Consider the following 15,979-nt stretch of genomic DNA (forward strand, 5'->3'; position numbering starts at 1 on the left):
AGGGGTGTGCGTGTGCGAGCACGACGAGGAATCTCCCTCCCTTCCACGTAACCCCAAGCTGCCTTCATCACTCCTGCTGTCAGGCCGGGATCTGGCAGGGGGACAAAATCCTCCGGCTCCCAGCTGCTCCCCCGTCACCGCCACGCGGCGAAGCCTGGCCCCGTGTCCGTGTTTCCCAGCCGCTGGGCTGACACCAGCAGCGTGGGACAGGACCGGGAGCGATTGGTTTTGCTTCTGGCTGTCCTGCAGGGGCTGTGCAGGGGGGGGGCAGGAATTCGGGGGCTTCCCCTCAAGGTCCGATCCCTCTGAGGCAAGCGGTGTGCCCGCGGGTGGGCCGTTTGTCATCACACCGTGCGGGAAAGGGCTGAGAGCCAGGGCTGGGGGCAGCGGGGTGGGATAACCACAGCCCGGGCACGGTGGTGCTGGGGCTCACGGAGCTCTGGCCACCACCTGCATCGCCGGGAGCACCCGCGGTGCACCCGCAGCAAAAAGGAGGCTGGCAGGAGCGGGTGCCACGCACACCGGGGTGACAAAATCCCCAGCGGATGGGGGAGACCACATCGAGGGGACCCGCAGACCCCACCGCAGCCTCCTCGGGTCCCCGCACTCCCCCCGCCGCTGAAAACCACCCAAAAGGCTGCAAAAGGAGCTCGCGGGAGCGCTCCTCCTGAAAACTGGCAGGAGCGAGCCTGGGGAGGGGAGCTCCACGGGGCTGGGAGCCCGGGTCTGTACGGGTGCTGCTGCTGCTCCTGGCCCCAGCAGCGGGGTGGTGCTTTCCTGGCCCGATCTCTGGGGCAAAACCAGCCTGTTTTGGGGGAGATGCGCTTCCTCCGGTCTCGGCTGGCTCCTGCGCCCCGCAGCAGCTGTGGCTCCGGGCTGGGAGGTTTCCCAGCAGATGGTGCCTCTGAGCTGGGAGCGCTGCAGACGGGACGGATCCTGCACGGCCGAGCCAGCGCCTCGCAGCCTCTCGGGGACGGATCATCCGTGGGACCGAGGTGGATCCGCTTCGATCTGCTCCTGCCGCACCTGCCCCCCGGCTCCTGCTGGAGATGCTCTGCTCACTTCGGGTACTGAGCCTCAAAACCTCTCGCCAGAGACGTGCCGCACTGCGTTTTGGTCACTGCGACGTGCCGGTGGCGGCACGGCTGCCAAGGGATCCTGAGCCCTTCCTGTGGCCTCAGGCAGCAATGCCCGGAGAAAGGGCACCCAGGAGCAGCCCCGCAGCCTGCACAGGCGAAGCCACGCGCGCAAACAGGGCAATGGGAACAAACTGAGATAGCTGGGGTTGCGAGGAGATGAAAGCCTGGTTCGGGTGCGAGCAGCGCCGCCGGCAGCAGCAGCAGGCAGAGGGGGGTTTGCTGATGCTGCCAGGGCATCAATCCAGCGCCGGGAGCTCACCTCGCTTCCACCGTCACAGCGGGAAGCGGGGCGGCTGCCCCAGGAGAGGAGCGAACCGCCCGCCCCCAGCCCCCCAGGGGTTTTCCCAGGGCTGCGGCTGGGTTTTGCCACACGCAGCACCCGTCCTCGCCCCGTCCTCCCCACGCAGAGCGGCCGAGCTCCTGCCCCGAGCGCCACGGGGCCAGCCCCGGGCTCTGTGCCCCCTGCTGCACCCCAGGGCACGGCCGTGGCTGCAACAGGAGACGCGGGACGGCCCCGGCACCTGCTGCCCCCGGCACCAATCCATCGGCATGAACTCAGCGGCGTGGCCCGCGGAGGGGCGCGAGGCCGGCGGCTGGTGCCAGCAGGCGGGTGCTGGGAGCGCTGGGAGCACTGGGAGCACTGGTGCCGGCGCTACCCGCCCAGCCACACGCCGCCAGCAGCTCGGGTGCCACGTCCTGCCCCCCGAGTGCCACCTCTGGCACCGCTCCAGCCCCAGGGGAGAGCGGCTCGCGCGCGTCCCAAAAGGGCTTGGACGACGGCCACGCTGCTGCGGAGCCGGGCGCCGGGATTATCGCCCGCCCAGCAGCTCCAAGGGACGCCCCAATTTCCTCCCGGCGATCCCAAATGGCCGCCGCGCCCCCCTCCCCGCGTGCCCCACAGCCCCGGTGCCCCCCCGGGAGCAGAGCGGCCAGGGCTGAGGGCCTGATCCTGCTCGGTGCAGTCAGGAGTGGCGCAGGGGAACGTCTGGGGACTAAAAGGGACGTTTTGGAAGGGCCGACAGCTCGGGGCCTGCTCCGCAGCCAGCGCTCAGCGTGGTGAGGTCCCAACCCGAAACGGGGGCCCAGGCGGACCCCAAAGCGGCGCAAACCCACCCCAAAACGCCAGCGGGACGGGGAGAGGAGAGGAGCGAGGCGTGCCCGAAGCCGGGGCAGCGGCCCCAAGCAGGAACCGGGAGGAGGCGGCGGGCAGGGCACGGGGCGCGGGGGGCTGCCGGCTGCCACCCCCGCGGGACGGGGCCCCCGGTGTCCCCGTGGCGTCCCCGGGGGCCGTATTTAAAATTCCTGCGGCTGCAGCTGGGGCCGGGACGAGCCGTCCCCGTGTCCCCGTGTCCCCGGCGCATTGGTGACATTCCCGGGCCTCGGCCAGGCCCCCGCCGGCCTTCGCTGACCTTGGGGGGCTGCCGGTAACCCCGCGGCGTGGGGACGGGCCCCTCCGGTCCCCCAGGCTCACACCGGCACCCACGGGGCTGCGGGGAGAAATGGGGAGCCGGGGGGGGGCGGGGGGATGCCGCGGCAGCAAAGCCCCACCGGTGGGACACGGCGGGGAGGGGGGGGGGGACACCCGGTACCCACGGACCCCCCGGTGTCAGCGCCCCGGTGCCGCCCCGGTTGGGGCCCCGCGGTTATTTTTACCGGCCCGCAGCAGCCGCCCGGCCATAGAAGGAGCCCTCGGGCACCCCGGGACTGCCCCCGGTGCCCCTGGTGACACCTCGGGGGGGGGGCAGCAGAGGGGGGGCTGGCACCTCGCCCCCCCCCCGGACCCCTACCGGGTACCAGGGGATGATACCGGGGGATGATACCGGGGGCAGGCACAGCACGGGGCAAGGGGTCCGGTGCTGTGAGCCCCCCGGGGGGGTGACTCCATCCCCACGGGGGTCCCCCCCACCCCCCAGTAAACCCCATCCCCCGGTGCCGCCCCCCCCGGGATACCACGGGGCACCGGGGGCCGATACCGGGGGCAGGCACAGCACGGGGCTGGGGGGTCCGGAGCCGGTGCTGTGAACCCCCACGGGGCGAACCCTTTCCTACGGGGATCCCCCCCCCCCGGTAATCCCCATCCCCCGGTGCCCCCCGGTATACCACCAGGACCCCCCGGTAAACCCCCGGGACCCCCCAGGGACGTGCAGCGGGGATGGAATTTGGGCCTCCCCCCCCCCCCCCCCCCCCCCCCCCCCCCCCCAGCTCCGGGGTCGTTCCGGTCCCCTCCCACTCACCGCCGGAACGGGTCGAGGGGCACCGGGAGGGGAACCGGGAGGGGAACCGGGGGGGTCCCGGGCCCCCGCTGCCGGGACGCGGAGCCTCCGCCGCCCGCCGCCGGCATCTCGGAGGGGAGCAACGGGGGCCCGCGGGCGGCAGCGCCGCCGAGAGGGGCTTGGCTCCGCCTTGGGGACGGGGGGGGGGCACCGGGGGGGGGTTACCGGGAGGGTACCGGAGGGGTACCGGGGAAGGGGCTGCCCCCCCCCCACGGGGGTCACCCCCTCGGGGGGGGGCGGGGCCGGGGGACCCGGCCCCGCCCCCCCCCGAGGGGGGTGACCCCCGGGGAGGGCGGGGGGGGCAGCCCCGGTGCCACGCGCCCGCCACGTGACAGCCGCCGCCACCGGCAGCCCCCGCCCCGCCCCGCCCCGCCGTGTTTACCCGCTGCCCGCCAACCGGCGGCTCGCTAACAGATCCGCCCCGCGGTTATTTTGTAACGGCTCCTGCCATTGGGCGCCGCCCCCCCGCCAATCAGGGCGGCGGGGCGTTATTTACATCGCCCTCGGTCACGCCCCGCCGTCCTCCCGGAGCCCCACGTGGGGCGCGCGCGTGCGGGCAGCCAATCGGGCGCCGCGCGCTCGGCCAATCAGCTGCAGCGCTTCGCCGCCTCTCCTCCCCATAGGCCAGGACGCGAATCCGCGCGCCCAATCGCGCGGCGGCACAGGCGGGAGGCGGGGCGGCTGGCGCGGCGAGCAGGAGTCCCCCCGCCGCCCCGCCCCCTCGGAGCCCCGCTGACCAATCGCATCGAGCGGCACCTTGACTCCGCCCCTCGCTCCCTAAGCACCGCCCCCTCGCCTTATCCTCATTGGCCGGGCGGCGCGGGGGCGGACCAATGAGCGCGCGGAGGGGCGGGGCGGGGGGGTCCCGGTGGCGGCGGCGGCGGCGGACGGCGGCGGCGGCCCCGCAGGTAGGGGGGGGGCAGGGGGCGCCGCGTCTGTGGGGTCCCGGTCCCGGTCCCGGTCCCGATCCCGATCCCGATCCCGATCCCGATCCCGGTTCTCGGTCCCGGTTCTCGGTCCCGGTTCTCGGTCCCGGTTCCCGCTTGCCGTCCCCTGGTCCCGGTTGCCGTCCCGGTCCCGGTTCTCGGTCTTGGTTCCCGGTCCCGGTCCCGGTCCCGGTCCCCGGGGCCCTCCCGGTGCTAACGGCGCCGGTAACGGGAGGTCTGTCGGTCCGTCCGTCCAAAAACCCCCCAAAAAAGTCCTTACCCCCCCCCTCCCGGTGCCCTCCCGGTGCCCCCCCCGGTGCCGTCACCTCCCGGGAGCCATCGTCGGAGGCCGTCCCGGGGCCGGGACCGGTGCCCCCGGGGCTGCAGCGCCCGGTGTTGGGCGTTCCCCGGCCCCCCCCCGTGCCTGCCCAGGGGTTCGGCATCACGGCCGGGGGGGGATAAAGCCCCCCCCCCCCGGTACGGCTGCGCCGGGGTCGGCTCCGTTCGGCCCCCCAGGAGCACCGGGTTTGGGCTTGGGGACACGGGGGGGCAGCGGGGCTGAGCGGTGTCCCGGGGGGGGGTGGGCTGGGGGGGTTCTGGGACCATGGCGGCTCCGTAAAGAACCGGTACAGGGCCCCGACGGCCCCATGAGGGGCAGGGAACCCCAACGACCCCATAAGGGGCAGAGGACCCCAAGGACCGCATAAGGGGCAGAGGACCCCAAGGACCCCATAAGGGGCAGGGAACCCCAACGACCCCATAAGGGGCAGAGGACCCCAAGGACCCCATAAGGGGCAGAGGACCCCAAGGACCCCATAAGGGGCAGAGGACCCCAAGGACCCCATAAGGGGCAGAGGACCCCAAGGACCCCATAAGGGGCAGAGGACCCCAAGGACCCCATAAGGGGCAGGGAACCCCAACGGCCCCATAAGGGGCAGAGGACCCCAACAGCCCCATAAGGGGCAGAGGACCGCAGCGGCCCCATAAGCAGCGTCTATGGGACGTGTGGCACTGAGACGCGGTGTCCCCGCTGCGGGGCGTTGCGCTGTTAATCCCGGGGCCGGGGGGTTTGGGGACCCCTTGCTCGGGAGGGAGCCGTGCCGGCGGGGTTGTCCCCGGGGTTGGGGACGGGAACGGGACGCGGTCCCCGTGGGGGGAACCGCTGCGGGGCGGGAGCGGTGCCGGGCACGGGGAGCAGCGGCTGGGGGGGACGGGGACGGCACGGGACCCCGGCGGGTGGCGGCTCCTCGCGGCTCGTGAGGGCCGCCGGGACAGAGCGGGTACCCCTGCACGGAGCCCCGGCAATACCAGCCCCATGCCCCCGGGGACGGCCCCATCCAGCCCGGCCCCAGCTCCCCACCACCTCCCCCTCTCCTCATCCCGTTTCAGCTCGGGGCGAGGCTCCCCGGGCCGGGCCGTGCCCCAGCCCCGCGTGTCGGCCCCCAGAGCCCTGCCCCGTGCCCCGGTCCCGGTCCCGGGCAGGAATTGCCCCCCTCCTTTAACCACCGCTGAGGTTTTTTTTTGGTTTTCCCAAGGCGGCCGTCCCGCGTTGGTCCCGCCGAGCTCAGCGCCGTGGCCGAGGCGCGTGTAAAATGCCCCAAAAATGACGGGATTTGAGCCAAACCGGGGGCGGGATTCGGGAAAACAGGGGGCATTGAGTTCTGGGGAGCGTTACGGGGCCGGGCCCTGGCCGGGGCTCTCCCGTGCGCTGCCGCCTCCTGCCTGGTCTCTGCTTCGTTATCCTCAAAAACAAAAAAAAGAGAAGAAATCGGTCACCTTTGGGTGCTGCCGGAGCTGGGGCGGGTGCGTTACGCGCACCGGGCGGCCTCCCCCGCGCAAGGGGCAAAGCTGCCGGCTCACGGGGTGCCAGGGCCAGGTGCGCCGGCACCGGGACGCCTCGGAGAGCACCCCGGGGGGCTGCGGCACCTCGCCGTCCCTCCTCCGCCACCACCCCTCGCCCCTCGGCCGGCGGGGAGGACGGCTCCGGGGGGGGGGCAGAGCTGGCACCGAGGCGCCGAGCCCTCCGCGAGGCGGCGGAGCTCCGGTTTCCCAGCCCGTGTCTGTCCAAGCGCCTCTCCCAAAAGGAAAGGAGCTCTCCTGGCCTCCGCCCCAGCTCCGGGCCGCGGGGAGAAGAAACCGAAGCGGAGCGGGGGCGCGCCAGGGGAGCACCCGGCCCCCGCCACGCGGCTCCCGGGCCCGGCGCCCCCCGTCCTGGGGCACGGCCCCAGCTCTCCGCGGGCGCCCCGCGTGCTCTGGGTGCGCCTTGGGAGCTCCCGGGGCCTGGGCTCGTGGCTGCATCTGTGAAATCGACTTCATTTTCCAAGGGAAAAAAAAAAAAAAAGCTATCCAAGAGCACAGATTTTCGATTTTTTTATTTTTTTTTTTCCCCTGTAATGGAGCAGCAGCAGGGCTGGGAGCAGCGAGCTGGCGGCGGCGGCGCCGCGCATAACTTGGGCGAGTGTCAACGGGGGACGGCTGCGCTCGGGTAAACAGCCCGCGGCCCAACGCACGCGCCGAGCCTGCCTGGAAAAGTGCCCCGGGAAGGCGGCACGGCGCTGGGCACGGCGCTGGGCACGGCGCTGCTCGGTGGGAGCCCCTGTCCCTGCCGGAGCCCCGCGGGGGCAGCGGGACCCCCAGGCCGGAGCCCCCCCGGGGCTCTGCGTGGCCGAGCCTGGGAGCAGCGCCGCCGCAAAGCCTCGCCTGCTGTTCGCCGAGCGCCCGCAGTGCCTCCGAGGGGCTGTTCCCTGCCTCGAGCAGGCCGCGGGGTGGCCGGCGAGCAAATCGCCTCCGCTCGCAGCCCGGCGCGGGGGCTCCGAAGCCGAACGCGTCTGCGGGGCCGCCGCCGGCCGCCTGCCCCTCTCCGGAGCGAAGCAGAGCACCTCGGCGTGGCTCCGGGCCCCCGGGGGTCTCCGAAACGTCCGCGGTGAAGCCACGGGGGGGGCTTCGAGGCTGGTGGAGGGGCTGGAGACGGGGCTTTCGACCGCGTTTGGGTGTGCGAAACCTGCCCGGGGTGGAAGGGGCCGGAGCGCGCCGGCGCCGTGTGGCTGCTCTGCTGTTAAGATCTGTTTATGCTGCGAGCTGTCGGCTTCGCTTCTCCCCGTCCTCCTGAAAAACCTGTCCTGCTGAGGGCGGCTCTGACGAAAGCCCTCGTGGTTCCCTGCAAGCCTGGCAGGGAGACGAAGCCCAGGTCGCCTCCCCGTGGGGCCGCCCAGCCCTCCGCTCCCCGGGGTGCCTCCGCGGGACGTGACGAGAGGCCACGCTGCTTCGGTCCCAGCCTCTTCGGGCACCGTTCGGCACCGCCAGAGGGTCCCAGAAGCGCCGCTTTTTGTAGGTCTCCGCCGAGCCCCGCGCCTCTGGTGCCTGCCGAGGCAGGGAGCAGCCCCCCCGCCGCCCTCCTGCACCCCGCGTGGCGCAGCCGCGAGCCCTGCCCGGGGCCGGGTCCCTTCCTGCGGCCAGAAATTACGGAGGAGCCTGCGCGTGGGGCTGCTGGGGAGGGAGAGGGAGCTTTTTCTTTTTCCTCAGGAAAAAAAAAACCCTGCAAATAAACCCAACAAAAAGCCTCCTCCCTTGTGCCACTCCTCCAGCTGCGCGTTCTCTGCGGAGAGCCCGGCCCCGGGCACCGGCAGGGTCTGCGCTCCCGGCACGGAGAGGGGGAGAGCCGCTGCCCTGACACCCGAGCGCCTCCCCGCTCGCTCTGCGGCTCAGTTTTTTCCATCCACCCCTCGCCAGGCCTGGCTGCCCGCTGTGCGCGAGCCCTCCCTTAACAAGGCGCAGCCATCGCGTCGGCCTCGGCGTCGTTTTCCTGCTGGATACGGAGCCCTTCTCCCTCCTCTGAGGGTAAAGGTGGCTCCACGGGGATCCCGTCCTGCCGGGAGACCCCGCCGTAAAGCTGGGCCCCTCCCGGGCACCGAGGCTCGGTTTAGGGCTGTGCCGGCGGCAGGGTTTGCCCTCCGATGGGAGCAGTGCGAGGCGGCTGCGGCACCCGCGGTGCTTCATGTCCCGCCCGGCTGCCGCTGGTGGGCGAGGTGGGGTCGCTGCTCCCCGGGGCTGCGGAGCTGTCGGGGCGCAGACCCGACGCCAGCTGCGACGCGGGTCGAAACAAGGGGGGCCGCGTCATTTAAAAGGGGACGCAGCCAGTCCGGGACGGCGTGCGGGGACCGTAGTGCGGTGCTCGGCAGCAGGTGCCTAGGTGGGAGCGCACGAACTGGTGCGGTCGAGCCGGGGGCAGGAGCTCGGCATCAAACGGGGGCCCCGACCTGGGCTCCTCCTTGCTCTTCCGCCTCTCCGGCCACGCGGGGAGGCTCAGCGAGGTCGCCTGCTTCGTCCCCACCGTCCTGAACCAGGGTTAAGTGTGCCTGGAGCACCCGTGGTGCTCGTCAGAAACCGTTCCTGGCTCTCAGGGGGGGAGAAGCACGTCTCCTCTGCAAAGTGTTTGTTCCCACCATCGCTGGTGGTCTCCGTCGCCCCCCTCCAGACCCGATTTCTGCTGGAAAAAAAAAAAAAAACCAAACCCCTCCGTATCCGCGAGGACAAGAGAGCAAATTTCTGCTGCCCGCCCAGCTCCTCCCCTGGGCTGATCGAAGCGCTCCTGCCGGGAGGGCGCCGGCTGCTCCCCGCCTGCCCCCGGCCCGACTCCGGGCACGGCCTTCACCGGGGCAGGGGAAAACACAACCTGGGGAGGAATTCCCCGCTGCCGGGGCGCCTCTCGGCACCGTCACGCTGGCCCTTCGTCTGGGCTCGCCTGCTGCTCCCGCGCACTCTGCGCTCGGTCTCGGCGCCGCGTTGGCACCCTGCGGACCTCCAGAGGCCGAGCTCCTCGCTGGCACCGAGCGCTGGGACTGCCAGAAGGTTTGGGCGTCTGAAACCAGAAGGTTTGGGCGTTTGGTGTGTCTGAAGGCGTCTGCCCTAGGGCACGGCCCGCCTCGCCTCACCGACTCGCCAGCTTCTGTGAAATGCCCTCCAAAAATAAAAACCTACAGCACAGGCGCAGGGACGCAGACCCCGCACGCGCGCTCCTCCAAAGCGTTTGGCGCAGGGGGCGGTCTGCTTCGTGCTGCTGGAACCCCGGCCGCGACGCCAACCCGCTTCTGGTCTCTTGGGGTGCGTCTCGAATAAATAACCGAGGGCTGGGTGGCTTGGCCTGCTTCCTGTGGGCTGGCGGAGAGGTCAGGCTGTCTGTGCCGAACGGCCAGCTACCCGCGGGTTGCTGTCGCGGCGGGAGGGCGCGGGGGCTGCTCCAACAGCGACGGGTGCCCGCGGGTACCGAGGCGCTCACGGGGAGGGAGGGCGCCGGGCGGCCCCGAGCTGGGGCGCGGGGATCCGGCCGCGCAGGGAGAGCAGCCCGAGTCAGGTGTGCCAGCTGGGTGCCAGCTGCTGCCTCTCGCTGCCGTTCCCCCGAAAGAACGCCCACGTTACGCACCCGCATCCCCCCTTCGGGACCCTCCGGGCGGGTGGGACCTTCGCGCGAAGCCGTGTCCGAGTGCGCTCGGACCGTCAGACCCCGGAGCTGCTCCCAGCGCTTTCCGGGAGAGGCTCTGGGAACGGCGCCGTGCCTCTGCTGGAAAAAAGCGGCCTTGGAGCAGGGGGGGTTCACCTTGGAGCAGGGGGGGTTCACCTTGGAGCAGGGGGGGTCACCTTGGAGCAGGGGGGTTTCTGCTGCGCTTGCCCCGTTCGCTCTCGGCCGACGTGGCTCGTGGCAAGCGTGCCGCCTGCGAGCCGCTCGGGGGGCGCGGGACCCGGCTCACCCCCACCCCCGGTGCCTTTCCTCCCAGAGGCAGGAATGATGAATGGCTCCGACGTCGCCAGCACCACGACGCCCAGCCCCAAATCCAAGGAGGAGCAGGTCGTGAACGGCCACGATGAGAAGGAGAAGAACCCCTTCGCCGAGTACATGTGGATGGAGAACGAGGAGGACTTCAACAGGCAGGTGAGAGCGGGGGGGGTGGCGCCGGCACCGCATTTGTGGGGGTGAAGGGGGGGCGAGGGCAGAGCAGAGGAGAAGCTCCCCCCCGGCTCTCCCCCCGGCTGCCCCCCCAGCTCTCCCCCTTGCTTGGTGTCGGGCAGGGGTCCAGCTGCAGGGCAGAAAACCCCACGATGCCGCCGGCCCCGCTGGCTCTGTCTCGGGGCCGGCAATAGCACCGTGCACCCCTTTTGTACCTCGCTGCTCACCCTCCGCGTGCTCAGAGGGAACCGGTGTAAAACCGGGGCTCTGAACCTGCAGGCGCTCGTGGCTTTGCCCCCCCGGCACCGAGCTCTTGCAGCCGGTAATGTCACTGCAGGAGGAGCCCCCGTCTCGGTGCGGTGGTCCCGATGCTCTGGGAGCAGGCACCTGGCAGGAGAGCTGCCCACCGGGTGCTTCGGGCAAGCTGGGCAGGCTCGGGGGGCTCTGGTCCGTGGCGGGGGGGGGTCTGACAAGGAGCCACGCTGCGGGCAGGCAGAGCCCTCGTCCCCTCCCTGAAATGTCCCCTCCATGAAGCGTCCCCCCCCAAAACGTCCCCTCGAGCTCTGGCTGCAGACCCCCGGGTGCGGGGAGGGAAGCTGGAGCCTTGGTAAAACGCAGGCAGGGAGGGAGGGAGCGAGGCCCCGTCTCGTGGCCCCGCCACACCCCCGGTGACCGAGGCAGGATTTCGTCAGCCCTCTGCCAGCGCTCTCAGCAGCAAATCTCCATGTGGCGATGCTCCGTCTGGTCCCGCGGCTCTGCCCCGTGCCGGGCTGTGACTCAGGGCCCCGCGTTTTTGGTGCTGGGGCCGGGCAGCGGCAGCCGGCCCCCACCAGCAGCGGCGCTGGTGGAAACGCGCGAGATTCCTTGGTTCGTGTTCGGAAAGCGCTGCCGTGATTGGAAGTGCTGGAATCAGACGGCCCGGCGCACCGCTGTCCTCCTGCGCCCCGCGGGACGGCAGGTCCTGGGGGAGCACAGGGCAGGGGGGGCGTGGGCAGGCACCGTGGAGGGGCTGGGGTTGGGGCTGGGGGGGCTTCCTGAGCCGGCACAGGGCCGCAGGCAGCCCCCAGGGCATTGCAAAGAGAGGCAGGGGGGTCACAGCGCCTCTGCTTCCCGCAGAGCGCCCGGAGGTGCCTCCGGAGCCCAGCCTGGGCGCAGCCCCCGGCGGGAGCAGGGAACACAGCAGGCACGGCGCTTGCAGCAGCAGAGAGGGGACGCGTACCTGCCAGGGCCACCCGGGGCTGGCACTGCCTGTCCCCGGAGCCGCCTGTCCCCGGAGCCACTTTCCCATCGCCTCACAGCTCTCCGCGCTTCGTCCTCGCCTCCTCCGCACGGCTTCCCTCGGGTCAGGCGCTGGGGAAGCGGAGCAGGCAGGCGGCTGCCAAACCCCGGGGCTTCCTGGCACAGCCCTCCCCTGCTCGTGCTCCTGAGGTTCCCTTTCCCGGGGAGCCAGCAGAGCCCGGAGGGCAAAAAAGGGAGCGGTGGGCTCAGGCTGCGAGGAGCAGCTGTGCCGGCAGCGGGTGGGCTGCTAGTGCAGCCCGACCTTTAGCAGGAGGCAGCAGAGCCGTGGGTTCGGGGGTTCTCTCCGCTCGGTGAGCAGAAAATGCATTTTCCAGGATGGCCGCTGGAAACCCAGCTGCGGGTAGTTATGGGGTGGCTTGGTGGGGGCCGTGGGGGGGGCGTTCCTGGCCAGAACTGGCTCCTGAGGCTGGTGCAGGGAGGCTCTCCAGCAGTTCGGGCTGGAGGCAGCTTTCGGGGCTTCTTCGCTTGCTCGCGAGAGCTTTTAACCCCTCCTGTAGGGAATCTGTCCCAGCTCCAAGCGAAGAGTTGAAGAGGTGGCTCCACGGCACCGAAATCCGCTCCTGCCCCGGGCTCGGGCTGCGTTCGGGGCGCTCTGTGCGCAGCCCCTGCCCTGCCTCGCTCCCTGTCCGTACTGGCTGTAATTTAAAGCAATAAAAAGGGACTGGCCGGGGAGGGCAGGGCTGGGTGGTTTGCTGGGGTTGCCTTCCCAGCCATCCCGTACGGGCAGGCTCTGGCAGGGGCGGGTGGCACGGGCCGGGGCTGCTCCACGTCGTGGCAGGGACGGAGCTCGCCTCTCCCGGCAGGACTTTGGTTGTAGTTTCTGCTGCCTTGGCGCTACGCGGAGAGCTTTTAGCTTTTCGGAGCGTTTTGTCCCCTCAGGACTCGCCTGCTCTGGCTGCCCCCGGGGCACCGCTGGGTCCCCAGGCAGGGGAACGCATCCCGATGCAGTCGGCTTTTTCCATGTGGGGCTGGCACAGGGGAAACACCAGGCCCGGGAGTTTGCTGACGGCTCTCTTTGGGCAGGTGGAGGAGGAGCTGCAGGAGCAGGAGTTCCTGGACCGCTGCTTCCAGGAGATGCTGGACGAAGAAGACCAGGACTGGTTCATCCCCTCGCGAGACCTGCCCCAGGGCATGGGGCAGCTGCAGCAGCAGCTGAACGGGCTCTCCGTCGGCGACGGCCACGCTTCGGAGGACATTCTGGTAAGAGGGCCTCAGAGGGCTTGCTGCGAGGCCTGGTGAAGAGCAGAGCCCCGTCCTGGGCAGGGGGGGATTTCCCTTGGGGTTTTCCCCACGGGGCGTCTGTGCAGGGGCTGGTGGCGATGTGCTGGTGGCGGTGCTTTTTGGAGCTTACTGCCACGGGGGCACCCGTTTCGGGGCATATCCTGAAGACACGAACATCCCAGCTCCTCATCCCTTAGCGGTGGGAATGGGGCTGCGGCTTCGCGCCCGCGGGGTTGTTCCCTGCTCCCCGGGCACGCTGGGTCCGTCCCTGCCTTTTGGCCGGAGCTGGGGCTCTTTGGGGCGCCCAGAGAGAGCCCAGGCACCGAGCACCCGATGGCGTACCCGTGTTTATGGAACATAAAGCTGCCGTGCAGCTGCTGCTGGAACTGCTTTGCCTCCCTCTGCTGCCGGCGGCGCTCAGTGCAGCTGCTGGCACCTCGCAGCCTGCGCCGGCAGCTCCGTGCTGAGGCTGGAGCAGAGGGGTCCCCTGCATCCCCCCCCAAAAACCCCGCCTGGGAGCGGACCCGTCGGAGCTGGCGCCCCTTAAACAGCACCTCGAGGGGCGAGGGTGGGCTGGGGAGACCCCGCGGGGTGCTCTGCGCCCCCGGAGGCTTCGTCCGCGTGGGAACCCGCGGCAGCGCCCCTGCAAACGGGGTCGGGTCTGCGGGGGGACGCAACGCTCGCCAGGGGGGCGCCGCCGTTTGTGGCCGTAGACAGCCCCCCGTCCTGCTTCTCTTGCAGAGCAAAAGCAACTTGAATCCAGACGCCAAGGAGTTCGTGCCCGGTGTGAAGTACTGACGGGGGGCTGCCTTCGGACAGACTAGGTCCCCGTGTCCCCGGCTCCGGTGGGGACGGCGCTGGGGGCCGGGAGGGACGGGGCGCGACCGCGCTCTGCGGCGCCGCGGAGCTGCTGCCCCGTGGCGGGATCTCGCTCCACGCTTCCAGTTCCTTCTTTTCCCTTTTTTTTTTTTTTTTTTTTTTAACTCTTCCTAGCACTTTTTTTTGGCGGTTTTTGCTTTCTAGGGCTTGCGGCCCTTAGGTCTGTCCTGGAGCCCAGCGCCCCTCCTGCTCCAGAGGCCAACTGTGCCGCCTGCTGCGGCCCCGCCGGCGGGGAGCCCGGCCCCTCGCTGGCTACAATTCGGGGGTCCCTGCCCGCCCGAGGCCAGGAGCCACGCGGGCTCCTCGTGTTTCCGTTCGACGGGATTTCTTTAGCTAAAGGACGGGTGAAGCGTTACAAGGCTGCACGCCCCGACTCCCTGCGAGCAGCGGGCTGCCCCAGCTCTCGGAGAGGTGCTGAGCGCTCCTCGGTGCGCTGCTGCGCGGAGGTGGCAGCATCCTGCCTGCTTGGAGGGTCCTGGGCGCCCCTGCGGGGGGGAAACCCGGTGCCCCGGCCCCCGCCCGCCTTCGGGGGGAAGCGCTTCTGCCATACAACACGTTCTCCTTGAAGAATGTCCCCCCCCGACCCTTGGGCTTACCCGGCATTACAGGCCGCGGCTCTGAAGCGTCTCTACCTTCGTTTCTCGTCGAAATAAATCCAAAAAGAACTGAGCGCAGCCCCTTCTCAGGCGTGTGGCAGAGCGGGCCAGCACTGAGCTGGTCTCAAGCAGCCTCCCTGGGAAAGGAGAGGACCCCCCTGGAAAGGAGAGGACCCCCCCCGTAAAGGGGAGGACCCCCTATAAAGGGGAGGACTCCCCCGTAACGTGGAGGACCCCCTGTAGAGGAGGACCCCTCCATCACCTGCAGGCTCCGCGGGTGCCAGCCACGGGCTTTTATCTCCCAGGACCCTTTTTCCCCCCCCCCCCCCGCTGCCCCTCGGAGAGCAGATCGCCTCCTCCAGGGCTCAGTTTTGGGGTCGAGGGAGGGCTGAGCCTGCTTTTGGGGCTGGAGGTGAGGACACAGCTCCAGGCAGGGGGTGAGGGCAGCGTCCCCGTGCTGCCCGCAGTGCCCGTAGGCTGGCAATCGAGGCAAACGCACCGCTGGGGGCTTGCTCCGGCCCGGCTGTCCCAGGTGCAGCTACTTCCAGTATTCCCTTTAATTAAACAGACCGGTTAACTGGGGGGGGGGGGGGATTACCGATCCCTCGGGGGCTGCAGAGATGGAAGCTAATGGCCTTAGCTGCAGCGGGCGGCTGGTCCCCCCGGGCAGCTCAGCACCGCTCAGCGCACAGCTGGACGGCGGGCGCAGCTCGGGGTGCTCGGCCCCGCTGTCCCCACGGCGGTACGGAGCTGAGCACCGCTGCCTGGAGCTGAGCACCGCTGCCTGGAGCTGAGCACCGCTGCCTGGAGCTGAGCACCGCTGCCAGAGGCATTGCTCCACTCGCTGCGTTCTGGTGTCCGCAGCGCCGCAGGGCCGGAGCCGCTTGCAGGGGGGGTGTTGGAAGGGCGGGCGGGCGCAGCCTTCTGTTGGAGCCGTGGCTCGGTGTTTGCCCCCTACCTTTTTTCTGGTTTCTGTTTGATTTCTTAAAAAAAAAAAAAAAAAGGCAAAGAACAAAACGACCTTCCAATGACGTGCTGTAAATTTCGGACAACGCATTATTAAAAATAAACTCTTTTTTGAATCGAGCAGTGTAGAAATCTTCCCTGGAGGCTGGGTAAGCTCGCCGCTCAGCGCCAGCTCCATCACACGCCTCGGCCCAGCACCGCCCGTCCCCACGAGGATTTGCTTCTCACTGTGAGCAGATCCGAGACCTGCAGCAGCGGTGATGAGCTCGCCACTTGCAAAGTGCTGCTGGAGCTGGGCTGGAGCCACGCGCCCGTGATTACTTTGCTTGCGTGGAGCAGCGAGGCGGCTCGACATGCTCAGAGGGTTTTTCTCCTCTCGCTCCTGGCCGCTGCTTCCCCCTCCGCCGGCCCCGCGGCGTTAAATTCCCTCCCCTGGACCCGCTCCGCAGCGCTGGCTTCAGCATCCTCTGCTGGAGGCGGCTCAGGAGCGGAGCAGGACCCAGCTCCAGGCTGGGACCGGCCAGGAATTGGCACCGGGGGAAAACCAAACCAAACCAAACCAGGAACCCAGCTGGGGGAGGCAGGGGAGACGATTCCCAGCGCGGAAGCGGGCAGAGGGCAGCCCCCTTGGGCTATGCCTTCCTCCAGGACTTCTTGCCCGGGGCTCGTCCTGCTGCTGGACGGGGACGTCTGTGCACGGAGCAACCCGACGGGACGGCTGCCGGAGCAGGACGAGCCC

The 15,979-nt window shown here is 70.1% G+C and overlaps 2 protein-coding genes across 2 annotated transcripts in view; one reads left to right on the forward strand and one right to left on the reverse strand.

Moving 5' to 3' along the window:
* ZNF638 (zinc finger protein 638) overlaps nucleotides 1-3,540 on the reverse strand; it is a 54,616-nt gene extending 51,076 nt beyond the window's left edge. The window contains exon 1 of the mRNA XM_080590625.1: nucleotides 3,374-3,540. Coding sequence (XP_080446751.1) covers nucleotides 3,374-3,480 — 107 coding nt within the window. The 5' untranslated portion in view covers nucleotides 3,481-3,540. The remainder of the gene's footprint in view (nucleotides 1-3,373) is intronic.
* A 684-nt stretch (nucleotides 3,541-4,224) lies between these two features.
* PAIP2B (poly(A) binding protein interacting protein 2B) lies at nucleotides 4,225-15,360 on the forward strand. The gene is made up of 4 exons (XM_080592116.1): nucleotides 4,225-4,320; nucleotides 10,110-10,264; nucleotides 12,602-12,778; nucleotides 13,541-15,360. Exons 2-4 carry the CDS (start codon nucleotides 10,118-10,120, stop codon nucleotides 13,595-13,597), a joined length of 381 nt encoding a protein of 126 aa, XP_080448242.1. The 5' UTR covers nucleotides 4,225-4,320; nucleotides 10,110-10,117; the 3' UTR covers nucleotides 13,598-15,360.
* Nucleotides 15,361-15,979: the final 619 nt, after the last annotated feature.

This window comes from Anser brachyrhynchus (assembly GCF_964034855.1).
Source record: "Anser brachyrhynchus genome assembly, chromosome: 4".
NCBI classification, from domain to species: Eukaryota; Metazoa; Chordata; class Aves; order Anseriformes; family Anatidae; genus Anser; species Anser brachyrhynchus.

Excerpts from the sequence above, each read along its gene's own strand:
- PAIP2B (XM_080592116.1), top strand. The coding sequence starts at position 10,118 with ATGATGAATGGCTCCGACGTCGCCAGCACCACGACGCCCAGCCCCAAA. Across the intron at positions 10,265-12,601 it reads AGGAGGACTTCAACAGGCAG|GTGGAGGAGGAGCTGCAGGA; the intron begins GTGAGAGCGGGG and ends CTCTTTGGGCAG. Across the intron at positions 12,779-13,540 it reads ACGCTTCGGAGGACATTCTG|AGCAAAAGCAACTTGAATCC; the intron begins GTAAGAGGGCCT and ends CTTCTCTTGCAG.